Source organism: Schistocerca nitens, chromosome 5 (assembly GCF_023898315.1).
Source record: "Schistocerca nitens isolate TAMUIC-IGC-003100 chromosome 5, iqSchNite1.1, whole genome shotgun sequence".
Classification (NCBI taxonomy): domain Eukaryota; kingdom Metazoa; phylum Arthropoda; class Insecta; order Orthoptera; family Acrididae; genus Schistocerca; species Schistocerca nitens.
The window spans coordinates 373,891,481-373,916,899 of record NC_064618.1 but is presented as its reverse complement, the minus strand read 5'-3'; the positions used below and the strand labels follow the sequence as shown (position 1 = coordinate 373,916,899).

At 41.0% G+C, this 25,419-nt stretch overlaps 1 protein-coding gene across 1 annotated transcript in view; it reads left to right on the top strand.

The window, feature by feature from the left end:
* Positions 1-25,419, top strand: part of LOC126260462 (dual specificity calcium/calmodulin-dependent 3',5'-cyclic nucleotide phosphodiesterase 1-like) — a 620,495-nt gene that overhangs the window by 558,522 nt on the left and 36,554 nt on the right. The window contains exon 12 of the mRNA XM_049957791.1: positions 1,844-1,999. Coding sequence (XP_049813748.1) covers positions 1,844-1,999 — 156 coding nt within the window. The remainder of the gene's footprint in view (positions 1-1,843; positions 2,000-25,419) is intronic.

Genomic DNA, 25,419 nt, shown 5'->3' with positions numbered 1-25,419 from the left:
CTTCCAAGGCACTGCCAAGCCATGATGCCAAAACATAAGTGGGCCTCCACAGCAGGTGGAGAGGGGCACTCGCTATTGCGCCTTGTCAATATTCTGAAGTGATTTCTTTTCCATCTTTTCCATCCAACATGTAGTGAGATATTCCACACTTAACATGTGCCTAAATGACATGTAGGATTTCCATGAACATCTTCCATTGGTCTAAATGGTTAGAAATGGAACATGTTATTCCACAGAATCATCATGTTACATCATTGTGAATGTGTATGCCCGCACATGTGCCCCCACCCCCCACCCCCCCACCCCTCCCCACCCTCACACAGAGCTAATTTTTCCAGTGTGTGTTGGGGTGGAGGGGGTGCCTTTCACATGTGTGCACACACCTAAAATAGTTCTGGATAATCAAATTAACAGTAACAGAGATTTATCTTTCAAATAAAGACTTGACTGCTTGTACTTCTAAAGACAAGTGGTTTGACTGCAAACAGTTGTACATGCTTCTTTTCTTACTATTTGTTAAGAGGTTGTGTCTGTTAGTGGCCCTTCCATGTGTAAATAATCATGGTATCTGGCTTATTAATACTTTTTAGGTGGAGATATCCACATCCATTTGTACACTTGTCCCTTTGTGCACTTGAATGTGAACTAAAGCTGAAAAATGGCCAATAGTGTTAAATAAAGTACTCATTTTAACCAAACAACCTGGTGGAAATCATGTCTTTCTTTGAACTGATCCCATCCATGCCCACCAGAGGAGGTAGCAGACTTAACTTTGATGTCAAACGTCAATGACTGACATTCAACAAAACAATGTGCAGGGGAATATTACTAATGTAGACATCCATAGAGATGTATTTCCTGGTCTAACAGCTGCTTGTTGGTGCTTATAGAATATTATACAAGGGAAACTTGAAGAAAACTGCATAAATACTCAGTCAGATCTTGATAAGATATCAAAGTAGTGCAGTGGCTGATAACTTGCTTTACATGTCCAAAAAGGTAAAATTGTGCAATTTAAAAAAAAGAGAAAGAAAAAACCCACATACACACATAGTATCCTTATTAGAGTGCAACAACTTGTATGAATAACTTGGTGTAACAGTGGAAAAACAAAATGATGACATAGGTTCATTCAAAGGTAAAGAAAGTGGCAGACTTCGTTTCATGGGTTGGATGCTGGGAAAATGCTATCGCTTAAGAAAGAAGATTGTTTACAAAATACTTGTACATTCTGCCTTAGAATGTGTTGGCGCCAGAACAGGTAAATCTAGCAGGAAATATATACTGATATATGTGAGGGAGGGAGTGAAGCTCTGAATTTAACATGATATAATTAAAACTAAATTACTTCCATCTAATCACATATTTCCCAAAGTTTTCTGCTTAACTGTAATATTACTGTGTGCAATATTCACATTATAAAATAAGACATAGTATATTTGTGATAGTGATCACAGTAACACTTGATGAGCCAAGTTTAAAACAGTTTCCTTTACATTCAAGTTGTCTTAGTAATGATGTATTTTTAATTACAGCTATAAGATTATTATAATTTTACTTACTTCAAAAACAAGAGTAGTGTTAAGATATCTGAAGTTTGATGTTATTCTTTAAGTCAGCTAGTTTCCAGACTAAAAAGAGAAGACTAACTTTAAATTTTCTTTACTCTGATCATTGGAATTACTGTAATTTAAAGAAAGGTATTTTTTGTAAGACAAAGTTGTTGTAATGATAGCATATCACTTTAGTTCTTCGTATTCTGTTAAAATACTGGTTGCATTTGTTAGTCCCAATAAAGTAAATCTATGAAGTTTACTATAAAAAAAACTTATGTGTGTTTTAGGTTTCATCGAATTTATTGTTGAGCCAAGCATGGCAGTATGCAGTGATATGTTGGAAGCAATTTTGGGTCCACTTCATTCATCTTGTAAACCAACATCTGCTGAAAGCATCCAGAGTACAGGATCAGAAAGTGCTGAAATTGACAGATCTAAGAATGGTACAAAAATTATCATTATTTCATTCACTTACATACTTATTCCATTTAAAGAAACATATAAATAAAGAATTTTCAGAATTATACTGCAATTAAATGATAGAAAGGTCTATTGCTTACTGGGAAACAGCAGATCGATTGACATATTTCTGTAAAAATTTTTTCTTCTTTTTTAATGTTCCTCTCAATGTGCTGTGACCAGGAAAGTAGAAGACTTTCACGTCTTTATAGCAGTGTACTCTTCTTATATATTTCTTCATGTATAAACCACATGACAGTGCAGTGAAGGCCAGAACAAAATTTGTTAATAATAGGAACTGAAATTTGTTTCTTGGTGGGCATATTAATAATGACATAAATCACACACACTGGCATGGAATGAGGAAAAAGATATATTCATAAATATCCAACTGGCTTAACAATTTTGTTCTTGTGCTCAGTATTTTAGAAACTGACTCATTGTTTTTTGTCAGGTGCTACATATGACAGCAGTAGATGTATTCACTGTCTGGATACTAACCAAACCATCGCTTGCAGTGCCTGCCCAAATTTATTGAAATATTGTGAAGAAAAATGGAATCATCAACCCATATGTGCAACCATAAACCTTCCATTATTCATACCAGGAAACTCTCAACTTGCTTATGATTGAGATATGAATTAAACCAGTCATTAATTATAGTTCTTAGTGTTAAACAACAGACATGTTGCAGTTTTTTAGATTTCCATGCATCTAGCTGGTTTCATGAAGTACACAGAAAAATCAGAGAGAAATAATATTAGGAAGAAGGAAGGGGCAAAGAAAAAAAATTGATTAGAGAATAAATCTGGAAATACATTGTCGAGGTAAGACTATCAGATTAAGGGTGGGGTAGTGTTGTGATGGAGGTGCCATATAAAAATAATAGAAAACAAACTATATTAGTGCAAATCCTTAGTTCTCATTAGTTCTCATGATCAGTATACTGATTGGTGACAGATCCAGTGACATTTAACATCTAGGGAGTGAGGGTGGTGGAGGGGTGATGGTAAGTGAGATGACTTGTAAAGCATTTAGACTGCCTGGGTTAATTTCAAACTAACTTAGTACAAGTAAGGCTTACTACCTAGGAATAAGTACAGTGGTGGTGAGATATCCTGCAAACCTCCATTTGTAGGTTTGGGGTGGCAAAAGGGGACACCTGAAGCAATTTCAACAGCACTACAGATATGCCTGACTGTCCAGAAAAAATACTTGTGATAGGATGGGGTGGGATGACAAGCACTGCTAGGAATGGGTTTAGGCTTGGGAAGAAGGTTACATGTTAAAACAACAGAGTGGTAAGGAGGTGACACATTACGATGGGAAACAGTTTATATTGGTGTAATCTATAGTTACTGGTGTTTGCCACCAACAGATGATGGGTGGAGGGGGCGGGGTGCAGAAAAGAGTAATTAAATTAGTAAAAATGGCAAATATTTCTGTCACATCCATAATATTTGGGGTTGCTAAGCCAAATGGTAACAGCTCTAATGAAAATTTTTCATTAATTGTGGCTGTGTGGAGGAAATAGGATGATATATGTAATATGGAATGTATGGAACAGTTTCAGCACAAGTTGGTATACATTTCACTACTCTCTGGGAAAACACTGGTGGGAGGGACTTGCCTTACCAACCTGCATGGGGAAGAGAATTTTATTGACATGAGAATCAAATAACTTATACTAGTCTCATACATAAAGACCTCCTGGTTGTTAGCTGATTAGTTATAGTCCTATTGATATAAGGGGGCTCTTTCCTTATGTATGTGCAGTATGGTACATTTGTTTGTGTTTAGGATCAACTGCTAGTCTTTACACCTGATTACTCACTGTACATGTTACTGTAGCCTTCTTACCAGTAACCAAAATATAAATGGCTAAAACATTTTTTTTGTTGTGCCCATTTGTGACTCAGCATCTTCGTTATATAGCGAGTGGCAGCTTTCCTTCTCATAATATTGTTGCATTCCCTCCTGGATTTTCCATTGTTTGAAATGGCTAAAACAAGTATACATACATAAAATTTTTGCAGATAGCTGGCAATCTTAGAATTTCATTAACTATAAGAGTAATTTAGAAAACCAAAGAAAGATAGACAGAAAAATGAATGTTTTGAGTAAAGGGAAATGTCTTCCAGAGAGACCTGGTGTACTTCAGATGATTCAGAAATAATACCAGACTCATTTTTGAGCTTAAAATTCCATACTACCACATTATCAGTCAAAATGAATTGCCCCAACCAAACTGTTGACATCAGCATCACACAATGTCTTGCTACAAATATTGCTATGAACCATAATAACAATAGATGTTAGTTTCACCACTCATGCCCTCTAGATCACTTCTTCTGACAGTGCTTCTAAAAGCACATACTTGGCCTTATCGGAACATATTTGAATTTTCCTCAGTGCAAATGAATGGTAGACAGGCACACAAAAAGAACAAACTTAACTAGCCTTGGATGGATCCTTTTCCAAGCTGGGGTATGTACAAACACACACACACACACACACACACACACACACACACACACACACAAACACGCACCTGTATAGCTATAATATGCTGGCTGATTACACAGTGTTCTTGTGGTCATTATTTACTCTATTTTCCATGTTTATAAATATGTTTCCTGTTGACACTGCAACTTGTTGGAGATGAGAAGTTGCATCAGGTGGTGTGGACAGGTTGAAAGAGTGTGTGTGTGGGGGGGAATAAAGGTGGTTGAGAGCTAGGAGGGAGAGACAGCAGGTACCAATGAGCCCATTCGACCCACAGGCTGGGGGAGAGTTGTACACAGTGACGTGGAGTAGTAGTCTGGGAGAGGGTGGTAGAACGGGGAGGGGGGGGGAGGGGGGGGGGGGAGACTGTCAAGAGGAGTGTATAGGTGTAGGACTAATGAAGTTGTTAGGAGCATGAAGATAGGTGTACGGCATAGATTCAGGCCAGAAGGATCAAAGGATGTGTTACTGTTTTACAAGGGCTATTCGCATCTAAATAATTCAGCAAAACTGGAGTAGGGGATGTGTTTATCCGACAGAACTTATATCTGCACCTTCCCTGGCAGTATGACACATGTGATGAGGCTGGGATTATTATACCCAAACAAAGTCTACAAACAGCTTTCCATGCCTTATCCCCCCGTGCCCCTTGCTTCAGACTGCCTCAATGAATGAGCTGCAAAGAAGCAACCACTCAAACACCCAGTGTCATCTCAGACTGTTACAACTAAACCATATCTTTCCTCAAATTTGACTGTTATCGTCATGCTCAAACATGAGGGACATCTACCCACAATCCTTCATACCTCTCCTAATGCAGTAACCTGCCACCCAGTCAGTCCATGAAATATACCGTAATAGTCTATCTTTGCACCACACTTACTCCCAACCCCTTGCCTCAAAGATCACACCCCTGCAAAAGACCCAGGTGCAAGACCTGTCTGATATGCCCAACTAGGACATCCCATCACAGGCACATCCTATCCTTATTAAAGTTAAGTCTACCTGTGAAAGCAGTCCTGTGATATACTGTCTCTGTTGTAACTTCTATGCAGTATTTTAAGTGGGTATGGCCACTAGCCAATTTTACACTGGAATTAATGGCTATTGACAAATTGCAGTCAAGAGCAGAGTTGACCAGCCAGTCGCAGAACACACTGCCTAGCACAGCGTCCTTGATTTCAGTGGCTGCTTTGTGGCCTGTGCCATCTGGATCCTTCCCTCCCATACATCAATACTAACTTCTCTGAATTATGTACATGAGAATTGGGCATAACTCCCTCTGCCTGTGACCAGAATGAGCTTATCATTGCCACTTTCTTATCCCCTGCTCCTGCTGCATCTGAACCACCAACCGCACTTCCCAAACCCTTCCTTTCACTCCTCATCTGCTTTCTTCCAATACCCACTCCAGCATACAAAACCATTCACACCCATCAAGCTACCGTGTCAGCACAATGTATTGAGTCAGGACAATGTAGCCGTTCAGGTGTATGTGTAATCTATTAGTTCTGAAGAAGAATTCTTCTGACAGTCAGCAACATTCTAAGCCTTGTTTCTGTGCCTGTTAATCACTCAGCACCTCCGCTACGTGTTATGTTGTTAACTTTACTCTGTCCATTATTTATATTCCACCAAAGATCTCCCTTTATATCTTGTATGTCCAGCTGCTTTGAGTGGTTTTTTAAAATACATATTTTGTTGTTAATATAAACTACATCACATGTTGTACATGGTATTTCATTACAATTCAGCTAACATTTTATTGCAAAGAAAATAATCTGTGCTACAGTAACACTTTTTCACCAGAATGTTATGTATGTTTTAAACTATATCTTGTTGTTTGCTTCATTGTGTGGGCCCATGGAAGTAGTTCAGCTTCTTTGTGTCATATCTGGATGTCCTGAGTGTTAGGAACATATTTGAATTTTGCTCAGTGCAAATGAATGGTAGACAGGCACACAAAAAGAATGAACTTAACTGCCTTGGATGAATACACACACACACACACACACACACACACACACACCTGTATAGCTATAATATGCTGTCTGATTACACAATGTTCTGTTTTTTTCCAGTAGTTTAAGTAAAGCATGTTCATTCATTATTAAGTTCATTTTTCCAGAAAGTAGCATAAATCTTAAGTTGTTTGATTTAGAAAATTTTGGATAATGGTTTGTTTACATATAGTTTTAGTACATTAAAGTTACACTATATTGTGACTAAGTTAATTTACAGATACTGCAGTTAAGTGAGTACTGAGTTCTTGTTGTTAGCAGAAATAATTAACTTTTTACATTATATCACACACCTGAAGCAGTGACCTGTATGCCAAATTTTTGTGGCTTGTAAATAACAAAAATTTGTGTAGTGTAATAAGTGTTAAGTGGTTTAATTCTATTTTGAAATGTGTAATCTGTGTTGAAATGTGTGATAAGTGTGGACATTGCTCTGTGATAGTCAAAGAAGGAGTGGCATATGTAGAATGTGATTTGGAATTTCACTTGGTGACTGTAGTGGGAAACTGGAAGTGTAACTCAGCAAGGCTCTTCCATGGAACTGTAGGCTCTGCAAAAAAGACAAGAGAATCATTGAGCAGGAGGCAAAGGTTTGTACCATTCAGGTTGAATTACAACATGTGAAATTTGAGTTAGAGAAGTTGAAGGAGGAAGAAGATTATGGGAACAGAGTAAAGGTAACAAGCAATGAGTGAAAGGGCAACAGCTCTTCAACTTCATCTACATTTAAGATTACAGTATAAAATAAATTTGAGTTGTTACCTGAAGTAGGAGGGGAAGAGCTCATTCAGCAGGTCACAGTAGGGTGCAGCAGACTTCTAGCAAAGAAAATCGAAGTATGTCGCCAACAAAATAGAGGAGGAAGAAAAGAGTCTTGCTGCTAGGTAGTAGCCATGGAAGGGATGTAGGCCAGATTTATTTATTTATTTATTTTATTTATTTGTTTTGATCCTCTGAATCACACATTGTACAGAAATGCACATCATGATATAGAACAGGTCATTTGATACATATTAGGCATTTATAGAAGAGGTACATGCCTATGAATCTATAAAATGATCACATATTTATATCACTTGTGTAATGTACTTAGGTCTTGTATTTATTCTGTACCATAATTTAGCATTTATACCAATAAAACTTACATTCAGTTATGTTACAAAAGTCATTAGTTTGAGATCCATTATCTGATGTTTTGTTGAGCAGTTCCTTCTAGCAGTTTCTTAAAGCAGGTTGTTTTCAATGAATTCCTGTATGCTATAGAGGCATTGTTTCCTTAGGAGTGACCATAGTTTTACTTTAAAATCCTTCACTTGTGTATTGTTCTTCACTGCTATTGGGAGATGATTGCAGAGTTTTATTCCCATATATTTGACACCTTTACTGTATAGTTTTGTTGAATGCAGAATTACTCGTAGAGAGTTCTTTGACCTTGTATCATGTTGGTGCCAGTCTCAGTTTATATGTACGTTGCTAATATTTTTCTTGGTGAAACATAGTATGTCCAGTATGCACTGACATGGGAGGGGAAATATGTTCAGATTCTGGAACAGTGGTTACAAGATTCTCACTGTTGTCTGAATAATATTATTCTAACTACTTTTTTTGGAGTTTAAACAACCTCACTGCTTCTGCACTGTGGCCCCAAAAGATAATTCTGTAGCTTAATGTAGAGTGGAAAAGAGCATAGTACATTGATGTGAGGGTGCTGGTATTAACAATATTCCTTATTTGTCTAGTCATGGGCCGGCTGCGGTGGTCCCGCGGTTCTAGGCGCGCAGTCCGGAACCGTGCGACTGCTACGGTCGCAGGTTCGAATCCTGCCTCGGGCATGGATGTGTGTGATGTCCTTAGGTTAGTTAGGTTTAAGTAGTTCTAAGTTCTAGGGGACTAATGACCACAGGAGTTGAGTCCCATAGTGCTCAGAGCCATTTGAACCATTTTGTCTAGTCATGAAACATACTTTACTCAATTTGGTGCAGGTTATATCAACATGACTTTTCCATGCAAGTGTGTCAGTAATGGTAACCCCCAAAAATTTGGTTTCCTTTACATAGTTTATTTTATCATCACTCAGTGATGTATTTGGTACTGGTGGGTTTTTACTTTGGACTGTGTGGAAAGTAATACCAGCTGTCTTTTTTATATTTAGGAGTAGCCTGTTTGAATTAAGCCATGAGTTTAGTCATGCTGTGCTCCTGTTTATTGTATCTTGAAGATGTTCATTTGAGTTGGATATCATAATTGTGGTATCGTCAGCAAAGAGGAAGGTTCTGTTGCTGTGTGAATTTAAGGGGAGGTCATTTACATAAAGTAAGAATAATAAGGCGTCCCAACACTGAGCGTTGGGGAACTCCATGTTCTGTGATTTGGGTAGATGACTGTACAGTATTAGCAATTCCTGATCGATTGGTTACATTCATTTGGGCATATTGGTTTCTGTCTTTGAAGTAGCTTTTAACGTCATGGCCAGTGCCCCTTATTCCATGGGAATAAATTTTTTTGGAGCATTATATTGTGATTGACCATATCAAATGCCTTTGTTAGGTCAAGAAAAATGCCTCTGGCTGAAAGCTTCTTGTCTGCTAGTGTTAAGATGTAATCTAGGAGTTGCTGTATTGCATCAGTTGTGGTTTTTCCTTCTTGGAAACCAAACTGAGCAGGTGATACAGAATTTTTCTTTTTTTCAGAAATGAATTTAGTCTGTCTACCATACTATATTAGATTAGATTAGATTTACTTTCATTCCAATTGATCCGTAGTGAGGGGGTCCTCCAGGATGTGGAACATGTCAGAAAAACAACAATACATGACAAATATTTACAACTAAAACAAATAAGCTAATGTACCATTCCACAGGTCCCAAGTGGAATGATCGTCATTTTTTAATGAACACTATATGAAAATCATTTTACAAATACTAATGCACTGAATTTAAAATAAAAAAGTTTTTTATTTATTTATAAGGTAATAAACATGTAATACAACTACTATAATACTTATTTACAATGAACACATTACTGCACTGAAATGGTGCAGAAGTTAGATTGTACTTACACACAAACACGCACACACACACACTCACACACACACACACACACACACACATATATATATATATATATATATATATATATATATATATATATATATATAAAACAAAGATGATGTGACTTACCAAACGAAAGTGCTGGCACGTCGATAGACACACAAACAAACACAAACATACACACAAAATTCAAGCTTTCGCAACAAACTGTTGCCTCATCAGGAAAGAGGGAAGGAGACGGAAAGACGAAAGGATGTGGGTTTTAAGGGAGAGGGTAAGGAGTCATTCCAATCCCGGGAGCGGAAAGACTTACCTTAGGGGGAAAAAAGGACGGGTATACACTCGCACACACACATATCCATCCACACATATACAGACACAAGCAGACATATTTAAAGACAAGGAGTTTGGGCAGAGATGTCAGTCAAGGCGGAAGTGAAGAGGCAAAGATGATGTTGAATGACAGGTGAGGTATGAGTGGCGGCAACTTGAAATTAGCGGAGATTGAGGCCTGGTGGGTAACGGGAAGAGAGGATATATTGAAGAGCAAGTTCCCATCTCTGGAGTTCGGATGGGTTGGTGTTGGTGGGAAGTATCCAGATAACCCGCACGGTGTAACACTGTGCCAAGATGTGCTGGCCCCTAAGGTAAGTCTTTCCGCTCCCGGGATTGGAATGACTCCTTACCCTCTCCCTTAAAACCCACATCCTTTTGTCTTTCCGTCTCCTTCCCTCTTTCCTGATGAGGCAACAGTTTGTTGCGAAAGCTTGAATTTTGTGTGTATGTTTGTGTTTGTTTGTGTGTCTATCGACGTGCCAGCGCTTTCGTTTGGTAAGTCACATCATCTTTGTTTTTAGATATATTTTTCCCACGTGGAATGTTTCCCTATATATATATATATATATATATATATATATATATATATATATATATATATATACACACACACTCCTCGAAATGGAAAAAAGAACACATTGACACCAGTGTGTCAGACCCACCATACTTGCTCCGGACACTGCGAGAGGGCTGTACAAGCAATGATCACACGCACGGCACAGCGGACATACAAGGAACCATGTTGTTGGCCGTCGAATGGCGCTAGCTGCGCAGCATTTGTGCACCGCCGCCGTCAGTGTCAGCCAGTTTGCCGTGGCATACGGAGCTCCATCGCAGTCTTTAACACTGGTAGCATGCCGCGACAGCGTGGACGTGAACCGTATGTGCAGTTGACGGACTTTGAGCGAGGGCGTATAGTGGGCATGCAGGAGGCCGGGTGGACGTACCGCCGAATTGCTCAACACGTGGGGCATGAGGTCTCCACAGTACATCGATGTTGTCGCCAGTGGTCGGCGGAAGGTGCACGTGCCCGTCGACCTGGGACCGGACCGCAACGACGCACGGATGCACGCCAAGACCGTAGGATCCTACGCAGTGCCGTAGGGGACCGCACCGCCACTTCCCAGCAAATTAGGGACACTGTTGCTCCTGGGGTATCGGCGAGGACCATTCGCAACCATCTCCATGAAGCTGGGCTACGGTCCCGCACACCGTTAGGCCGTCTTCCGCTCACGCCCCAACATCGTGCAGCCCACCTCCAGTGGTGTCGCGACAGGCGTGAATGGAGGGACAAATGGAGACGTGTCGTCTTCAGCGATGAGAGTCGCTTCTGCCTTGGTGCCAATGATGGTCGTATGCGTGTTTGGCGCCGTGCAGGTGAACGCCACAATCAGGACTGCATACGACCGAGGCACACAGGGCCAACACCCGGCATCATGGTGTGGGGAGCGATCTCCTACACTGGCCGTACACCACTGGTGATCGTCGAGGGGACACTGAATAGTGCACGGTACATCCAAACCATCATCGAACCCATCGTTCTACCATTCCTAGACCGGCAAGGGAACTTGCTGTTCCAACAGGACAATGCACGTCCGCATGTATCCCGTGCCACCCAATGTGCTCTAGAAGGTGTAAGTCAACTGCCCTGGCCAGCAAGATCTCCGGATCTGTTCCCCATTGAGCATGTTTGGGACTGGATGAAGCGTTGTCTCACGTGGTCTGCACGTCCAGCACGAACGCTGGTCCAACTGAGGCGCCAGGTGGAAATGGCATGGCAAGCCGTTCCACAGGACTACATCTAGCATCTCTACGATCGTCTCCATGGGAGAATAGCAGCCTGCATTGCTGCGAAAGGTGGATATACAATGTACTAGTGCCGACATTGTGCATGCTCTGTTGCCTGTGTCTATGTGCCTGTGGTTCTGTCAGTGTGATCATGTGATGTATCTGACCCCAGGAATGTGTCAATAAAGTTTCCCCTTTCTGGGACAATGAATTCACGGTGTTCTTATTTCAATTTCCAGGAGTGTATATAAAGCACTGGCATGTCGATAGACACACAAACATACACACAAAATTCTAGCTTTCGCAGCCAACGGTTGCCTCATCAGGAAAATGGGAAGGAGAGGGAAAGACGAAAGGATTTGGGTTTTAAGGGGGAGGGTAAGGAGTCATTCCAATCCTGGGAGCGGAAAGACTTACCTTAGGGGGAAAAAAGGATGGGTATACACTCACACACACACATATCCATCCACACATATACAGACACAAGCAGACATATATAAAGAGAAAGAGTTTGGGCAGAGATGTCAGTCGAGGCAGAAGTACAGAGGAAAAGATGTTGTTGAGTGACAAGTGATGTACAAGGGGCGGCAACTTGAAATTAGCAGAGGTTGAGGCTAGGTGGGTAACAGGAAGAGAGGATATATTGAAGAGCAAGTTCCCATCTCCGGAGTTCTGACAGGTTGGTGTTAGTGGGAAGTATCCAGATAACACGGATGGTGTAACACTGTGCCAAAATGTGCTGGCCGTGCACCAAGGCATGTTTAGCCACAGGGTGATCCTCATTACCAACAAACACTGTCTGCCTGCGTCCATTCATGGGAATGGACAGTTTGTTGCTGGTCGTTCCCACATAGAAAGCTTCACAGTGTAGGCAGGTCAGTTGGTAAATCACGTGGGTGCTTTCAAACGTGGCTCTGCCTTTGATCATGTTACAGGACTGGAGTAGGTGGTGATGGGAGGGTGCATGGGACAGGTTTTACATCGGGGGCAGTTACAAGGGTAGGAGCCAGAGGGTAGGGAAGGTGGTTTGGGGATTTCATAGGGATGAACCAAGAGGTTACGAAGGTTAGGTGGACGGCGGAAAGACACTCTTGGTGGAGTGGGGAGGATTTCATGAAGGATGGATCTCATTTCAGGGCAGGATTTGAGGAAGTCGTATCCCTGCTGGAGAGCCACATTCAGAGTATGATCCAGTCCCGGAAAGTATCCTGTCACAAGTGGGGCACTTTTGTGGTTCTTCTGTGGGAGGTTCTGGGTTTGAGGGGATGAGGAAGTGGCTCTGGTAATTTGCTTCTGTACCAGGTCGGGAGGGTGGTTGCGGGATGCGAAAGCTGTTTTCAGGTTGTTGGTGTAATGGTACAGGGATTCCGGTCTGGAGCAGATTCGTTTGCCATGAAGACCTAGGCTGTAGGGAAGGGACCGTTTGATGTGGAATGGGTGGCAGCTGTCATAATGGAGGTACTGTTGCTTGTTGGTGGGTTTGATGTGGACGGACGCGTGAAGCTGGCCATTGGACAGACGGAGGTCAAAGTCAAGAAAAGGGGCATGGGATTTGGAGTAGGACCAGGTGACTCTGATGGAACCAAAGGAGTTGAGGTTGGAGAGGAAATTCTGGAGTTCTTCTTCACTGTGAGTCCAGATCATGAAGATGTCATCAATAACTCTGTACCAAACTTCAGGTTTGCGGCCTGGGTAACCAAGAAGGCTTCCTCTAAGCGACCCATAAATAGGTTGGCATACAAGGGGGCCATCCTGGTACCCATGGCTGTTCCCTTTAATTGTTGGTATGTCTGGCCTTCGAAAGTGAAGAAGTTGTGAGTCAGGATGAAGCTGGCTGAGGTAATGAGGAAAGAGGTTTTAGGTAGGGTGGCAGGTGATCGGCATGAATGGAAGTGCTCCATTGCAGCGAGGCCCTGGACGTGCGGAATATTTGTGTATAAGGAAGTGGCATCAATGGTTACAAGGATGGTTTCCAGGGGTACTCAATCTCCCACTTCCAGCTCCATTCCCCCCAAAACCTCAAAATTCTAATCAATACAATCTGGAACCACAACACCCTAATTCAGTAGTTAACCTTTCCTCCAAACCTCTCTCCCAATCTGAAACCTCTGTCCTATCCAAAGGCCTCTCCTTCAGCCCTACTCCTAGATTCAACCTCTTTCCTGACGAAGCAACCATTGGTTGCAAAAGCTTGAATTTTGTGTGTATGTTTGTGTTTGTTTGTGTGTCTATCGACGTGCCAGCGCTTTCGTTTGGTAAGTCACATCATCTTTGTTTTTAGATATATTTTTTCCCACGTGGAATGTTTCGCTCTATTATATTGGACAGATGTCATATATATGAATATAATAGAGGGAAACATTCCACGTGGGAAATATGTCTGCTTGTGTCTGTATATGTGTGGATGGATATGTGTGTGTGTGCGCGAGTGTATACCCGTCCTTTTTTCCCCCTAAGGTAACTCTTTCCGCTCCCGGGATTGGAATGACTCCTTACCCTCTCCCTTAAAACCCACATCCTCTCGTCTTTCCCTCTCCTTCCCTCTTTCCTGATGAGGCAACAGTTTCTTGCGAAAGCTTGAATTTTGTGTGTGTGTTTGTGTTTGTTTGTATATATATATATATATATATATATATATATATATATATATATATATATATATATATATATATATATATATATATATATATATATATACGTTCGGTAAGTATATCTAAAAACAAAGATGATGTGACTTACCAAATGAAAGTGCACAAACAAACACAGACATACACACAAAATTCAAGCTTTCGCAACAAACTGTTGCCTCATCAGGAAAGAGGGAAGGAGAGGGAAAGACGAAAGGATGTGGGTTTTAAGGGAGAGGGTAAGGAGTCATTCCAATCCCGGGAGTGGAAAGACTTACCTTAGGGGGAAAAAAGGACGGGTATACACTCGCACACACACACATATCCATCCACACATATACAGACACAAGCAGACATATTTAAGACAAAGAGTTTGGGCAGTGCCTCGACTGACATCTCTGCCCAAACTCTTTGTCTTAAATATGTCTGCTTGTGTCTGTATATGTGTGGATGGATATGTGTGTGTGTGCGAGTGTATACCCATCCTTTTTTCCCCCTAAGGTAAGTCTTTCCGCTCCCGGGATTGGAATGACTCCTTACCCTCTCCCTTAAAACCCACATCCTTTCGTCTTTCCCTCTCCTTCCCTCTTTCCTGATGAGGCAACAGTTTGTTGCGAAAGCTTGAATTTTGTGTGTATGTCTGTGTTTGTTTGTGTGTCTTTCGACCTGCCAGCACTTTCATTTGGTAAGTCACATCATCTTTGTTTATATGTGCTGGCAGGTCGATAGACACACAAACATACACACAAAATTCAAGCCCGTGCAACAAACTGTTGCCTCATCAGGAAAGAAGGAGAGACGAAAGGATGTGGGTATTAAGGGAGAGGGTAAGGAGTCATTCCAATCCCGGGAGTGGAAAGACTTACCTTAGGGGGAAAAAGGACGGGTATACACTCACACACACACACATATCCATCCACACATATACAGTATGTATATGCGGAAAGACTTACTTTAGGGGGGAAAAAGGATGGGTATACACTCACACACACACACATATCCATCCACACATATACAGCAAACAAAACGAACTTAGCATCTGGTAATGTTACTGATGAAATATTCAAATATTTTGCTGAGCATCTGGTAATGTTACTGATGAAATATTCAAATATTTTGCTGAGTACTGCTATTGGCCTGTAATTGCTGATATCATCTTTGCTTCCTTTTTTATGAAAGGGTATGATTTTTGTGGTCTTGAGTTTATTAGGAAATATGTCATTGAGGAATGAAGAGTTTATTATGTGGGACAGTGGTTTACTTCTGAGATTGCTGCAGCTATGGAGAAGAAAGCAGGGGATCTGATGATACAGGAAAGATTAAAAACATGGTACCAAGTCACAAGTATTGTGAAACTAAGTGCTGACTGTAGCCAGGTGACAGAGGACATAAGGAATTTGTGGAAAGGGTTTGGCAAAGAGGATCAGGTTATTGTAGAAGGTGGAGCAGGGAACAGCATGACTAAGGACAGTAATTACAGATTTAGGGGTGACCCGAATGAAGTATGAGTAGCAACTATATGCACAAATGTGAGTTTTGTGGAGGTCTTGCAGCACCATGACGACCCCTGGGTTAACACTGCTGTGAGCCATGTGAACACCAAGTTGAATGCAGACTGAAATGAAATATCATATGAGTGCAGTGCTTGTTGCTACAATTAAAAGATGGAGATATAGACATGGCCTACACCTGCATAGGAGAGGGAAAGATAGATAGGCTGAGCTTGTGGCAGGTAATAAGGGGTGGGGGGGCATCATCACGCAATTAAAGATTCCTGTGTTACTGATGTCAGAGAGGCATACTTTTTAGGTTAGAATCAGGATTCAGACACCATGTTTTGAAATAAGGCAGAATAACAGAAGAGCCTGACAAAATGCTTGCAACTGCACAGAGAAATAAAATTAGCTTACTCTATAAAAATATTAAAGGACTGAGTGATAAGGTATAAGAGCTTCTTGTCTGTTTTGAAAATTTAGAGAGCTCCGAAAAGAGAGAAATTGTATGCCTTTCTGAGCACCACTAACCACTGGTTTGGATAAGTTACATATAAAATAGAATAGAATAGAATATTTTTATTAGCCTTTCAGTATTTTTCATACAATTGGCTTCGTCAAAGTTTACAGAGGGTTTTAGTTTCAGTATGATATTCAAATACACTCCTGGAAATTGAAATAAGAACACCGTGAATTCATTGTCCCAGGAAGGGGAAACTTTATTGACACATTCCTGGGGTCAGATACAACACATGATCACACTGACAGAACCACAGGCACATAGACACAGGCAACAGAGCATGCACTAGTACAGTGTATATCCACCTTTCGCAGCAATGCAGGCTGCTATTCTCCCATGGAGACGATCATATGCTGGATGTAGTCCTGTGGAACGGCTTGCCATGCCATTTCCACCTGGCGCCTCAGTTGGACCAGCGTTCATGCTGGACGTGCAGACCGCGTGAGACAACGCTTCATCCAGTCCCAAACATGCTCAATGGGGGACAGATCTGGAGATCTTGCTGGCCAGGGTAGTTGACTTACACCTTCTAGAGCACGTTGGGTGGCACGGGATACATGCGGACGCGCATTGTCCTATTGGAACAGCAAGTTCCCTTGCCGGTCTAGGAATTATAGAATGATGGGTTCGATGACGGTTTGGATGTACCGTGCACTATTCAGTGTCCCCTCGACGATCACCAGTGGTGTACGGCCAGTGTAGGAGATCGCTCCCCACACCATGATGCCGGGTGTTGGCCCTGTGTGCCTCGGTCGTATGCAGTCCTGATTGTGGCGCTCACCTGCACGGTGCCAAACACGCATATGACCATCATTGGCACCAAGGCAGAAGTGACTCTCATCACTGAAGACGACACGTCTCCATTCGTCCCTCCATTCACGGCTGTCGCGACACCACTAGAGGCGGGCTGCACGATGTTGGGGCGTGAGCGGAAGACGGCCTAACGGTGTGCGGGACCGTAGCCCAGCTTCATGGAGACAGTTGCGAATGGTCCTCGCCGATACCCCAGGAGCAACAGTGTCCCTAATTTGCTGGGAAGTGGCGGTGCGGTCCCCTACGGCACTGCATAGGATCCTACGGTCTTGGCGTGCATCCGTGCGTCGCTGTGGTCCGGTCCCAGGTCGACGGGCACGTGCACCTTCCGCCGACCACTGGCAACAACATCGATGTACTGTGGAGACCTCACGCCCCACGTGTTGAGCAATTCGGCGGTACGTCCACCCGGCCTCCCGCATGCCCACTATACGCCCTCGCTCAAAGTCCATCAACTGCACATACGGTTCACGTCCATGCTGTCGCGGCATGCTACAAGTGTTAAAGACTGCGATGGAGCTCCGTATGCCACGGCAAACTGGCTGACACTGACGGCGGCGGTGCACAAATGCTGCGCAGCTAGCGCCATTCGACGGCCAACACCGCGGTTCCTGGTGTGTCCGCTGTGCCGTGCGTGTGATCATTGCTTGTACAGCCCTCTCGCAGTGTCCGGAGCAAGTATGGTGGGTCTGACACACCGGTGTCAATGTGTTCTTTTTTCCATTTCCAGGAGTGTAGTTACAGAAAGGGGAGAAAAGGAACTAAAGACGTTTTCTTCAGAATTATGTAAAACAATGTTTTATACAGTAATTAAACACACATAAGAAAAGAATCACAGTAAATAACTAGGTCATATAATATCAAAAAATTTTCTTCATAACTTAGGTAAAACATATATTTTGATGATTAGTTTCTAAGAATTCTTCAGTTGTATACAATTCGTTGTTTTTTACCCAAGTTTGCAGTGTATTCTTATATTTATTTAGTGGTACTGTACGAGCTGAGCATGGTAACTTATTGAAAAATTTTATGCTTAAATACTTATAGTTATTATGGACTACAGCAAGTCTTGTGGAAGGCAAGTCCAGCAGGTGACTGTTTCTTGTACTGTGTGCATGCACATCACATATCGTGTTCAATTCTTTCAGATTTTCTCTGGCATATATTAGACAGTTATATATGTACATGCTTGGCACTGTCATTACGCCAAGAGATTTAAAATAATTTCTGCAAGACACTCTGGGTGCTAACCCCTCCACGCACCTGATTGCTTTCTTCTGCCATCTGAAAATACATTCAGCCCCTGGGAGTTACCCCAAAGCAATATTCCATATTGCAGCTGGGAATGAAAAAAAGCATAATATGAGTGGAGTAGCAATTGCTTTCTCACACTGTTTCTTAATTTATACAATAAAAAAAGTACTCGTGCTAGTTTACTACATAGATAATTGGTGTGTCCTTCCCATGAGAGCATTTGGTCTATTATTAGTCCAAGTGATTTCACTGTTTTGTTTTCATTTTTAGTTACTTTGAGATTAAATATTATTTCTTCTGTTTTTGTTTGATTTATTCACAGCTGGTTAGCCTGACACTAGTAATTAGCCATTTGCATCATGTCTCTATTTTTGTCCAGTACACTCTGTAAGTTCTCTCCTGTACTTATTAATGTCATATCGTCAGAATATAGTATGGTCTTACGTGGTATGTAATTCGAGAAGTCATTAACATAGACAATGAACAGAAAAGGTCCAAGAACAGAGCCTTGGGGTATTCCTCTTTCTATAGGGAGTATTTCTGACCTCTGCTTATTTGCATATACAAGTTGTAACCTATTGCTTAGATAAGATCTGAATAGTCGGAGTGTGTCATCTTCAATATCATAGTATTTTAACTTTTTGATGAGTATGTCATGTGACACGGAGTCAAAAGCTTTACTTAGGTCAATAAGTGTTCCAGACATTGATACCCTTTTTTCATACCCTTCATAAACATTGCCTACCAAAGCTTCTACTGCTTTTACGGTTGATAGGTGTGACATGAAGCCAAACTGTTGTTCATTTAAAATTTTGTTGGTTTCAAAATACCTGTACATCTGCTTATGGACACAATTTTCTAATAACTTGGATATGATTGGTACTATTGAAATGGGTCTGTAGTTATTTGGGAGGTTTCTTTCACCTTTTTTATACACAGGCAATGTAACTGTGAGCTTAAGACAGTTGGGGAATATTCCTTCATCAAGTACTCTGTTTGATAGTGAGAGAAGTGGCATTTCAATTTCTTTTGCTATACATTTATTTGCTATACATTTAATGATGAGATTACACCCTAGCAGATTACTCTTGCAGAATTAACATGGGTAAAGGAGGAGTTGTTATGTATATTAAGAAAGAACACAAGTTCAGAAATATTGAGATAAGTAGATTTTTTGGTGATCAGCACATAGATGGATATACATGTGAATAAATTCTGAAAAATGGTTCACTTCTAATTGTAACTGTATAGAGCCCCACTGGGAAATTTTTAAGTGTTTATGAGGGATCTGGATTCCATACCATGCTCTCTATTGGACAGCAGCATGCAGTTAAAAGTCTGTGGAGGCTTTAGCATAGATCCTCTAGAGGATTGTGCTAGGAAAAATGATGTAGATTCCTAATTTGGATCCTACAATTTGATCTCAGTAATTAACTTAACTTTCAAACACAGGTGGATAAAGTCTGTAGGACCCTAATTTATTATGTTTTTTTGGTAATACTCAATGCAACAAAATAACTGTTTACCCAGTAGCAGATACTCTGATCATGATCCACTGTTAGGATAAATAATTCAGTGACTTAAACAGTATGGATACTCCTCTTTGGAAATCAGTGAGAGTAATTAATGACTCCAGGGCAAGTGTTTTTAAGAATAGTTTACAGGAGATGACCTGGGATGAAATTCATAGTAAACCAAATTCTAACATAAAATTTCATCTGTTATATTATAGAGTCATATCATTATTTGAAAATATCTTTCCACTTAAGCTAATCAGAAAGGACATTCAACAGCCATACAAAGAATTATGAATCACTATAGCGATTAAATTATCTTGTGAAAGGAAAAGGGAAGTGTATCTATTGACAAGAACAAATAGAGTCCTGCAGTAGTTGCACACTACAAAAAGCACTCAGAATCTTTCTCAAATTAAGAAAATTATACATTATCTCAAATATAATAGGGTACTAAACATTTCTTTCCATCTAATAAGCCCATTTTTGTTTGAAATATGTAATGCATCACTAATTTAAGGCAATTTACCAAAGAAACTGAAATGTGACATTGTTAAACCCCTCTTTAATAAAAGGTGATAACAGATGTCAATAAATACCAACCTGTTTCACTGCTGAAATCATTTTCCAAAACTTTAGAGAAAGTGATGTAGTCTAGAACCTTTGCAACAATAGTATCCTCAGCAAAACACAGTTGGGCTTTCAGAAGAGTTGCTCTATTGAGAATGCCATTTAAATGTTCACTCGACAAATTTTACAAGCATTAAATAATAAAATAGTGCTGGTTGGTGTTTTCTGTGACCTATCTGAGGCATTTGACTTTGTGAGTCACAGCATTCTCCCAGATAAATTGAGGTTTTATGGGGTTGATGGTTTAACTAACAAGTGGATAATTTCATATCTAACCAAAAGAATGCAGAAGGTTATACTTAGTAATTGAACCCATATAGACTGGAGATGTAATTCTGACTGGGGAAAAATTACTTATGGGGTTTCTCAAGACTCAGTTTTATGCCCACTGTTGTAACTTGTATGTGTGAGTGATCTTCTGTACAATATGTAACAAGCAGAGTAGTTCTATTTGCAGGTGGCACTAATATTGTCATCAGTCCAAGCATACATACAGAAACAGGTGCAATGGTAAACAGTGTTCTTAATACTATCATTGACTGGATTTGTTTGAATGGTCTCACTCTCAATTGTAGAAACACAGTGCCTGTGTTATTCTGAATTATAATGCAGTGTTCCTTTGGACATGCGCGCATGTCCGAAGGAACAGGCACTGCAGCAACTACAGCTGTTATGAAGTACATGAAATGTATTTGCAATTGTGAATATGAACAACCATCAGCTGTGTAAGGGGATGACAGCAATGGAAATTTGTGCCAAAACCCAGATTTCCCACTCATCGTGAGCAGTCACCTTGCCATTTGACTATCCAAGCATGACCCATGGCAAGACCCAAACTTCCATTATATCATCAGTCATGTGTCTACAACCTGTACTCACACATCCATTATGTATATTACTGTACAGTAGAGACATTTTACTTGAAAGTTGCTTGCCTGGTGTCAGCAGATAAATACAATATTGCAGTGCCTTTGTTATTCTGAATTATGATGAAATGTTCCTTGAAACATACATGTCCAAAGGAACAGACACCGCAGCAACTACAGCCATTATGAAATACGTGAAATGTATTTGCAGTGTGACTATGAACAACCATCAGCTGCATAATGGAATGATGTTAAATGAAAATTTGTTCTGGACCGAGACTCAAACCCAGATTTCATGCTTATCGTGAACAGTTGCCTCACCATTGGGCTGTCCAAGTGTGACTCATGGCCAAACCCAAATTTCCATACACGTCAAATCAATTTGCAGTTGTGAATAAGGACTACCGTCAGGTATAGAATGGAGTGATGACAATGAAAATTTCTGCCAGTCCGGCACAAATCTTCATCATTGTCGTTCCATCCTACAGTCAATGGTAGTCCTTATTCACAACTGCAAATTCATTTTATGTGTTTTGTAATGGCTGTAGTCACCACAGTTCCTGTCCCTTTGAACATGTGTTCGTGTCCAAAGGAACTTTGCATCGTAATCAGAATAACACAGGGACTGCAATATCATGCCATCATCAAACTTCCATATGTCGTCAACCATATGTCTACAACCATGCGTGCATATATGAAGAAACATTACATTGTAATTTGGAAAAACATGGGCAGTGCAATATTGTATTTATCTACTGACATCAGGCAAGCGAACTTCAAGTGAAATGTCTCCATTGTATGGGGATATACATAATGGATGTATAAGTACAGGCTGTAGACAAATGGTTGATGAATTATGGAAGTTTGGGTCTGACCTTGGGTTGTGCTCAGATAGCTTAAAAATAAGGGAACTGCTCGCGATAAGTGGGAAATCCATGTTCCATTCCCTGTCTGAGACAAATTTTCAGTGTCATTCCATTATTCAGCTGACTGTTGTTCATATTTGCTACTGTGAATACATTTCATGCACAACATATTCAGTTGTGCAAAACTAGGGTTACTGCAACAGTGATAAGTGTAACAAGTAGTAAGGAAGTAATAAATAAGGTGGAAACTTAAAAATTCTTAGGTAACCATGTTGATGAGAATTTAAACTTGAAAAAGCACATTTTGGAACTTGTAAAACAACTAATTTCAGCCACATTTGCTCTTAGAATCATTTCAAATCCTCAGGTGAGACAAATCAGTAAGTTGACATATTTTGCATATTTTCATTCAATAATTTCATATAGAAGAATCTTCTGCAGTAACTCATTTTTAAGAAAGAAAGCCGTTGCTCAGAAATGTACTTCAAAAATAATATATTGTGCTCATCCATGATCAACTGGTAGACATCTGTTTAAAGAATGACTACTGCTTACAGTACATTTATTCCCTCATGAAGTTTGTTGTAAATAATCCACTACAGTTCAAAAGGAACAATGATGTACATAATTACAATACCAGGTTGTCTCCAGCACAAAAACAGGTGCACAATGCTGTGACAAAAATTTTTGCTCACTTACCCAGAGATATAAAATTTGCTGGACAGCAAGGTAAAATTGGGAACAATTTGACAACTCTTTCTGTTCCACAGAAGAATTTCTGTTTCTGTAATGTGTAAAAAGTGTTATGCAGAAATTACTAACTCAGGTCTGTATAGTTAAAAAAAATGTTCAGCATATAGCCATATTTACAAATCAATTATTAATTTGTGATATGAGTGTAAAGTTACCCATTCCACACCATTTTGATTTATCATGTAAAATGAGCATTATACTGAGTGAGGTGGGAGAGGGGAGAAAAAAGGCAGGAAGCACTGTGAACAGTTGTAGAAGTATGGCTGATGGCTCAGACAGAGGCAGCAGGTATATGAGGTACGAATGGGGAGAGAGAGCCAGCAAGTACACAGGATAGGAATGAGACACATGAATTTATGCAGCACATGACGATAATGACATGAGGAATGGACTGGGAGGAGGTGACAGAGCAGACGAAGGGAGACTGTTAGTGTAGTGTCGGGGCTAGCAGAGATGGAGGCCAGGAGCTTTAGGGAAATGAACAATGTGTTGCAAGAATAACTCCCATCTACATAATTCAGAAAACCTGGTGTGGGGACAGGGGGAGGGGGGGGGGGGTCCATATGGCACAAGTGTTGTGAAGCAGACACTGAAATCAGGCATGCTGTGCTTAGCGGCATGTTCTGCCATTGGTTGTTCAACTCTGCTCTTGGCCATGGTTTGGTGGTGTCCATTTATTTGGGTGGACAAGTACTTGCTTGTCATGCCCACAAAAAATGCTGTGCAAAAATAACAGCAGAGTGAGTATATGATGTGACTGCTTTTGCGGGTGACCCTACCTCTTATAGGATAGGATAAGTTTGTGATGGGACTGAAGTAGGATGTGCAGATGGATGAAGTGGGCAGGTCTTGCACCTGGGTCTGTCACAGGGACACAACAGGCAAGGAATGGGTGTGGGAGTAGCACAGAGATGGGCCACAGTACTGTATATGTTGGGTTGATAGCAGAATAACACTGTAAGAGGGTTGAGAAGGATTGTGTGTAGGATGTCGCCATTTCCAAGAATGATAGATAGATGATTGAAGCCCTGGTGAAATACCTGATGCAGTTGCTGCACTCTGGAACGATGAGGGGCTGCTCATTTGCAGGTGGTTCTAAGGGGTGGTGGAGTATTAGGGGTTTTTGAGGAAATTATGCAGTATATCTGTTTGTGGACTAGCTTGAGGGGATAGTGCCTGTGTGTGAAGGCCTTAGAGACTCCTTCAGCATTTTAGGGAACAACAGTGGTTTTTCTTTCGCTGACACCTTGTGTAGTAGCTTCTTGGTTTTTCGTATTTGTTCTGTTTGTTAGTAATTTTCTCAATAAATTGTGTTTGATAATCTATGTTCCTGGCAGTATGTTGTACATGAATTTCATTCATCAAAGAAGCCAACTTTATAATCTCTCACAGGACTAACTGGAGTCAATATCCAACAGCTTCTGGGCCCAGGAAGGAATTAGTGAAGTTTCCAGACTGATGAAAGTACCATCTGTTCAGAAACTAATAAAACAAGATCACTGATATCTGCATGGAATCAATTGTTGTGATTGTTATTGCGATTTTTACTGATGAAGTTACCAAATTTCTCATATTTTTGACTTTCTGCTATCATATTTTTTTCAAGAATCATTCAAGATTTATTGTTGAACCAGCTGAATATATTTAAGATTGCTTTAGGTGGACAATCACAGTTTAATTTTGAATAGTTGACTGGAATGGCTAACTACAATGACTGGGAATTTGTGCATGGAATGGCTAACTACAACGACTGGGAATTTGTGATGGAAATGCTGGTATAACGTCAAGTTGAACACATATATTTCAGAATGACACAACACACACAAGTCACAGAGAAAGCTGACAAGCAAGACATGTGCACACGTTAACATTTGAATGAGCACTGAGTCCCAGTCTAGCGGCCGCTGCTCGGCTGGGCGCTTAGGTGGCGCAGCTGCTGCATCGCTGGCAGACAACGCCGCACGTAGAGGACATGCGTAATTGCGCGGCGGCGCTTTGAATGATCGGCGAGTCACAACACTTTTCCCTCCTTTGAAATTGTTGCACTGGTCCTGATGGAGGTGTCCTGGAGATGGCTAACGTCCATAGGCGTTGTTTGACTCGCCGTAAAGTCTCGAGGAGGAGGCTTCCCGTACGGACGGAAGTGTCCCCGATGATAATGGGTTGAGATGACAGGAGACGTAGGGGTCGAATCTGCTGGGGCCCCATGCACCAATCTGCCTGTTGTGACAAGTCCAGTTGATATGACAGGAGACATGGGCGATGTGTCGGCATCCGTTGGAGGATGAGGCGAGTAGATTTGCTCTGACAGAGAATGGTCATCCGGTTCCTGCATGGGCACGTCTCCTGGTGGCATCCGTTCTTGTGCT